General features: G+C 40.3%; 1 protein-coding gene across 1 annotated transcript in view; it reads left to right on the forward strand.

Moving 5' to 3' along the window:
- Positions 1-7098, forward strand: part of afap1l2 (actin filament associated protein 1-like 2) — a 31081-nt gene extending 23983 nt beyond the window's left edge. Inside the window, exons 6-19 of the mRNA XM_026914981.3 lie at positions 290-498; positions 719-898; positions 998-1072; positions 1633-1717; positions 1794-1898; positions 2004-2215; positions 3067-3212; positions 3308-3422; positions 3962-4162; positions 4369-4717; positions 4875-5048; positions 5271-5458; positions 5664-5801; positions 6482-7098. Of these exons, the coding sequence (XP_026770782.3) occupies positions 290-498; positions 719-898; positions 998-1072; positions 1633-1717; positions 1794-1898; positions 2004-2215; positions 3067-3212; positions 3308-3422; positions 3962-4162; positions 4369-4717; positions 4875-5048; positions 5271-5458; positions 5664-5801; positions 6482-6508 (2204 nt within the window). The 3' untranslated portion in view covers positions 6509-7098. The remainder of the gene's footprint in view (positions 1-289; positions 499-718; positions 899-997; positions 1073-1632; positions 1718-1793; positions 1899-2003; positions 2216-3066; positions 3213-3307; positions 3423-3961; positions 4163-4368; positions 4718-4874; positions 5049-5270; positions 5459-5663; positions 5802-6481) is intronic.
- Positions 7099-7177: the final 79 nt, after the last annotated feature.

Consider the following 7177-nt stretch of genomic DNA (forward strand, 5'->3'; position numbering starts at 1 on the left):
GTGGGAGAAAATTGGTGAATCTGAATGAAACCCACACAGACACAGGAAGTACATGTACAACTCTGACAGTAAACCAAGCTTAAGGTCAAACTGCGGGCCCTGAGATTGTGAGGCAGCAACACTACCCATGACATGGCCATGGCAGTGTTTCCAGTAAAATAACAAAATCTACTTGGAAATGCTTAACTTTAATCACAATCTGGACTCTGACTCTCAATTTCCAGCCAGGCCCATCTTCTTTTTATTTGCACTTTATCCTGACTAACTTAATTGAGTTTTCCTTCTTCAGATGATGGTGATGCAGTGAGCAGCTCCTATGAGTCCTACGATGAGGAGGAAGTGCCGAAGGGCAAGTGTACAGCGCAGCACCAGTGGCCATCCACAGAGGCTTCCATTGAGCTAATGAAGGATGCAAGGATTTGTGCTTTCCTCTGGAGAAAGAAGTGGCTGGGCCAGTGGGCCAAACAGCTGTGTGTCATCCGAGAAAATCGTCTCCTTGTAGGTGGCCTTGGTGATGAGTTAGTCACACACAATTCCTATATATAGGCTGATTTATATAATGCTCCTGGTGCCCATTGTCAGATGGCATAATCAAATACAGTATGAATGTAATGTAGGAATATAAATCTACATTTCTTTCTGCTATGCAGCTATACAGCTTATTAAAGTTCCATATCATAGACAGTAATGGATTCTATGTCTTTATTTGTACGCACAGTGCTACAAGAGCTCAAAAGACCAGACCCCACTGTTGGACGTCAGTCTGGTGGGCTGCAGCGTCATCTACAAAGAAAAGCAGCCTAAAAGGAAAGAACACAAGCTGAAGATCATCCCCCAGGGTGGTGAGGCTATTGTGCTGGGCCTGCAGAGCAAAGAGCAGGCTGAACAGTGGCTGAAGGCACGGCTGCAGATATTCTCATCTATTAGAAAAGAATGCATTGAATCCTTCTCAGACTGGAAGGTCATGATTTACTTGTTGTATTGTTGTTTACTGTAGGTCATTCAAGAGATCAGTCCCAAATCTACCGAGGGCCCTGATGTCTCTGATTCGCCAAGACTCATCTGTACTAAGGTAAGGAACAGAATGGAAGATAAGAAACTGTTTTACATATACTTTAATAAAAAAGTTCCATCTATCATCCTAAATGTTGTTGTTTGTTATTGGCTTATCCCACTAAATTTTCAGTGCAGAACCTTGTAACATAAGGTTCAATGAAAAACACTTTCAGAAAAGGTTCCAAGTGGAACCTATAAAAATAAAATTTCTACTTATTGATGCAACAAATGTCCTACAAAGAACCTTAATCAAGAGCTACAGGACAATTATATAGGCCTAAATAGCCATGTTTTAAAGATAGCTACTTAACATAATTGGGTCTATAAATTGTGGGTAGTTAACAAGAAACAATTAGGATTTTGAGGACCCATTTTGAGGTGCAGTGAATGCTTTAGAGCAAAAGAATGCAAAGAATGAAAAAAGTTTTTCAAGCAAAATTGTTTGGATAACCATTAACCATCCAAAGAACATCTGAGGAACCATTTTTGAGAGTGTATGATCAATTACTGACAAACAATATGTCCTGGTAATTTGGGGTTTTAAGCTACTCAGTAAATGTAACTGTCTGTCCACAGACTGAGCTTAGTGAGAGATACTCCATGGCATCAGAGAGTGGCAGCAGCACAGACAGCCATGTTGAGAACCTTGAGACTAAAGATGGTGAGACTTCTTCCATTTCTACTAAATGCAGGGGGTTATTGTTCCCATTAAATGCTAAAATTTAATTTCTGTTTAGTTAAGAAGAAATCCGGTGCTGGCCTGAAACTAAGTAATCTGATGAACATTGGGAAGAAGAAGATTTCGTCTTTAGAGAGTCCTGAAAAATGTGTGGAGACATCAGGTAGATTATTGCAGACATGCTTCAGGTGTTCTTCAGTATCAACATTTATAAATATTTGGCAAAACTCTCTACAAATTAATGTCTCCACCTTCTTCTTTGTAACAGGCTATCTGAATGTCTTGTTGAACAGCCAGTGGCGGACACGCTGGTGTCTGATAAAGAATGGTAAGCTTTGGTTCTACCAGGATAAGGGCAAGTCTAAGGTTGCCCAGCAGCCTGTGCCTCTGGAAGGGTGTATGGTGCTACCTGATTCCAGCCCAGAACACCTCTACTCATTTCGCATACAAATGGATGGAGAGGAGCTTGCTATCCTAGAGGTGATTTTAATCTTTTAATTAGCTGGGCCATTAAAAACACAGTGAGCAACAGTATGGCCTGAATAAAAGCTTACAAAACCCTGGATTTCCCCTGAACTCACACATCTGATATATATATATGTGTGTGTATGTGTGTGTGTGTGTGTGTGTGTGTGTGTGTGTGTATATATGTATATATGCATGTATGTATGTATGTATGTATGTGTGTGCATATATATATATTTTATATATATATATATATATATATATATATATATATATATATATATATAGAGAGAGAGAGAGAGAGAGAGAGACATATTGCTATTTAATTAATCTATCTAATGTAATCTAATCACACATACGTCATACCACACAATGCTACCCTGTCTGGCAAGGCAAAGAGGATGTACTTAGAAACCACAAGTAAGCACTCCTCATGCTATACTGATGGTGTACTGCTTCCACGCTCCGTATCGGAAAGCCTCACACTGCTGCAATAAAGTTCAGCAAGCCAACGTTTACTCGTGCGTTTGGGAACTGATGGGGCTGGTCTCTCCCCCAGGCTCCAAACTGATGTGCTCTATTCTTTATACTGTTTGAGATTTATCTAAAAATTTTAAACTGAGATTTTAAAACTGCTATGTTGTGGATGTACTATTTATATTTTGCCTTTTATGTCCATAAACATGTGGTTATTAAGCCGTTGTGATGAAATACTCTCAGTAGATAGATAAACAACTGATTTCCTGCTCACATTCCAGCATTTATTTTCTGTCTACATTTTCAGTATAGAAAAAGAAAATAGTAAGCGTGATTTTACTATACTGTACAGTATGTTTATATAATTTCTCTTCTGTGACATCTTCAAGGCTAAATCATCTGCTGACATGGGCCATTGGCTAGGACTCTTACTCTCACAGACAGGAACCAAAACTGACCCAGAGGACCTCACCTACGACTATGTAAACTCTGAGAGGATATCCAGTATAGTCAATGCAGCCAAGACCTCCTTGTAGTGAGTTTAGTTTCTTTTTTTTGCCAGCAAACATGCATAGAATGTGTGTGTGTGTTCATTGTGGTTCATCGTGGATGTTTTTGGCTATTCCTTAGCTTAATGCAGAGGAGATTTTCAGAGCAAAATATGTACACCGAAAGTCTCCCAACAAACAACAGTGGCTCTAATGACATATACGATGATGTGGCCTTCACAGAGAATGAACAGGAGGTGAGCAATACTGTTTTAGTGTTAGACATACCAGTCAGCAGTGATGTCTATTCTAAGCGTTTGCTTGGCATAAGTAGCATGGAAGAAAAGTGCAGAAATGCCCACACTGTCTGCAAGAGACCATTGTGTCAGGGTTGTGCTTTCACTGTTTTCAGATGATCAGTTGTGTGTCTAGGTTTTTATACTTGGAGTAAGTAATAGGGGGACTGTGGATAGTTAACAGTTGTAGCCTGTAAGGCATTCCACTTGGATCCTTTTCTGAAATGGAAAGAAAAGGTGGGTTTTCTATTAAAAAACCCTTTTTAAAAAAAAAAAAATTCCAAAGGTTAAACAATGATTCTAAGACTAATTTTTAAGAATCATTTTAAGGATATTTTTTAAGAATAGAAATGTGTCAGTATGAATTATATCAGAGTAATTGTAAAATTCTCAAAATTTAGATTATTTCAGGGGTGGCAGCTACTCATGTAACCTTGTGCATGAAGAAGGGTTGTTTTCATGATGCATTGTATGTGTATTCATCTGTTCTTGCCATACAGGAGAGTCAAGATGGCGACAGTGAGGTGGTGATAAATCCAGAACAGGATGAGAAGGACAGGGTATATCTGGATCTGATCCCTGTCCGCTCCTTCCTCCACACAAATTCAGGCCAAGTGTCCCCCCATTTATCCCCTACAACAAAGAAAGAGCTCAATCCATCTCCAACTCCAAGTAATAGGCAACCTGACCCTGGCAGCGAGGTAAGGACTAACAGAACACACCTCCCTCGTCTCTGATCTGACCCAGTAAGCTGTATAAAAATAAAATAAAGGTATTGTTAAGCTATGTAGTTAAGTCAGTTGGTTTTAGATAGAATATGAGATCTATTCATGCATCTATTCATTATGAAGCATTACAATGGGCTAGGCCTGCATTTCTAAAAGCTTAATGTCTCTCCCATTCTTAGGAAGGTGTATCTGCAGAGTCTGAGTATGAAGCCGTTTTACCTACACCCAAAGAACATCCCGATCCTCCACCCATTCCCGCAAGATTGGATGTGGACACCAGCACTTCCCCAAGTCCTCCTCTTCAGCCCCAAGCACAGACCCAGACCCAGCAACACCAGCCCCAGTCCCAGCGGGTCAGCCTCCTGAGTAAAGAAGGCCAGAAGAAGGGCTTGTCCTTACCTTCACCTCATAGTCAGATACATAGTCAGCTCCTTACACCTTCACACACACCCCACAGTCCCCCAACCTCAAGAGTAAGGGCTGCAAGCGCTGATAGGGTCCATGACAGACTGAAGCCATCTCTAGCAGGTAGAAACCCAGGCCAGCATTAGTTTCATATATAGTTTCACTTATTTAATGCTGTTGTACTATTTTCGGGTCATTCACTTCAAGAATTTGCTTTCAGTATCTAAATGATCTGAGCTTGGACAAAGCGGAACTCTCCTCCACATTCTGTTCTGTGTAGTGTGCTCAGGGTCAATTGAGGTGAAGCTGGGGAAGAACCGAACAGAGGCTGATGTGCGACGCTTCACAGATGAGAAAGACCGGCTGGAGCGAGAGAGGGAGGAGGTCAAGACCACTCTGGCCTCACTGAGGAAGGAGAGACGGGAAATGAAAGAGGAGCTGAGTTCATGTCAAGGTACATCAGCGCCCTCTAGTGTAAAACGGTCTTCTTCAACACGTCAACAATAAACAGCAGCAGGATCTGAGTATATGTGTGATTTAAAAGCGTGTGCAACTTATGACAAATTCTGACAGGCCATTATAACAGGACAAATTATAACAGGCCATATTGTGTGGTAAAAATATTCAGTGTAATTTTGACATTTTGATTTTTGTCCTATTTCATTGCGTTGTACAGATCCTTCTAAACAAGCTACTCTGGAGGCATATCTGAAGCAGAAGGAGGAGGCATGCCGGGAGGCGGAACAAAGGAGAGTGGAGGTGGAGCTCAGGCTGGTGGAGGTAAAGGAGAGCTTGAGGAAGGTGGAGGCTGGACCCTTTACTCTGGGCACCACAGTGGACAGCAGCGTACTGGATTTGCATTTGGTCAGTGTGCTTACCATGGTCTAATTCTGGAGGTTTGCTGTACTGATTATTTACACATGGAGGCTGAATCAATTATGATATTAAAATTATAGCATTACTACCTTACTGATTACTCAAAGTTTTAAACCACATCAGCAGCCCCTTATCGATATACAACTGATTTGATTAATGTTGGAGATGCTGATGTATTGATCTTATTTTCTAGCCCAAGATCACCACTCCTGCCCCCTCCGCTCCCATCAACAACGGCGAATTCTCACCTGTTAACTCAGCAACGGCCCTGAAAAATAGGCCCCTATCAATCATGGCACCCAGCAAAGGAAATGTACTGCAGAAAGCCAAGGTAAGAGACTTCAAGTAACCATGATTTTGAGCCTGTTATTTTCAAGCAACAAATGTTCTTATTCACTGTGAAACACACAGTGAAGTCCTTATGTAACCTATGTTTTGACTCACGCACATTTAAAAATCACTTTCACATACTGAAAATTCAAAAGTAGCAGGAAGTGAAAATATCTGTATCAGGCCTGGTGTCAGTAAACACACACCATAGTGTGATGGTCTCTATGGGTTGCAGGTTTCAGGTGTATTTGCATTTTTACATTTGGCAGACTGTAATCATCTCCTGAAACGGAACTTCTATATATAAAAAGATCTGTCATTACTATATGATCCACCCAAATGTCGATATCTAGGAATTAAACTGACATGCTACGCTTTAAGTAACATTGTTTTGTTTAATTTTTTTTAGAAACATGCACTGGGGCATATAGCCAAAACTATTGCCACTGGCTTATTACTAACATAGTGCACTACATGCCCATGGCAAGTTTTATATTTGTGTCTTAGAAGCTATACACTAACACCACTGGTTCTTAAATATAATTTAGAATAATGAAATTGTGAGCTATGTATATTCCCCCTGCACCATGCATCATGAGATTTATTTTCATTTGCATGGCATTAATATTTGACTTTAGTTGAAGTGGACCTGGTTAACACAAACACTCCCTTTCTGCACAGGAGTGGGAGAAGAAATCTACAAACTAGGCATGGAAATGAAGAGAACAAGAGCAACGTGACAATGATGACAACTCGCAACTATGCAAAGCCTATGCAGGCTTCAAGGTCTACTTCGGCCAGGGAAAGCAGCTTTTTTCGACCATGTACTCTTTACTCCTCAGCCCTCATTTGCTACTTCCTTTTCCCACTTCTCCAGTGAACGACTGTGATGGTAATGCTTACCACAGGCAGCTTATCAGAGGCAGCCCTGCTGGTGCCTGCATTAACCCAACAACCAATGCCACTGGACACTGCTGAATCAATCTATTTAATATTTTTTTTTATATGAAAAGGGAGGGATTCCATATTTAGCATATTTTATAAAATATTTTAAAATATGTATTTTATAACAATGAAGAGTACATTTTGGAAAGGCATTTTTTTATACAGCACAGAAAAGAAGAAAGCAGAGAGCCTCATATAGTTAACAATGTGGTGCAGTCTAGACTATAGCTTAAATTCTTAAATATGCTGGTAGACTAGATGTAAATACATTTATACAGAGCCGATGGGGGTCATTTGGCTGTATACTAGATAAAACATGCACTTTTTTATTCCAATAAAAATCAGTTCTGAAATGTTTCAGTTTTTGCATGACAGCACCAAAATGCCATATTCTGTTGCGATTATTAAAGATGTTGGTACTGATGATAATGC

The sequence above is a fragment of the Pangasianodon hypophthalmus genome, chromosome 12, assembly GCF_027358585.1.
Source record: "Pangasianodon hypophthalmus isolate fPanHyp1 chromosome 12, fPanHyp1.pri, whole genome shotgun sequence".
In the NCBI taxonomy this organism is placed as follows: Eukaryota; Metazoa; Chordata; class Actinopteri; order Siluriformes; family Pangasiidae; genus Pangasianodon; species Pangasianodon hypophthalmus.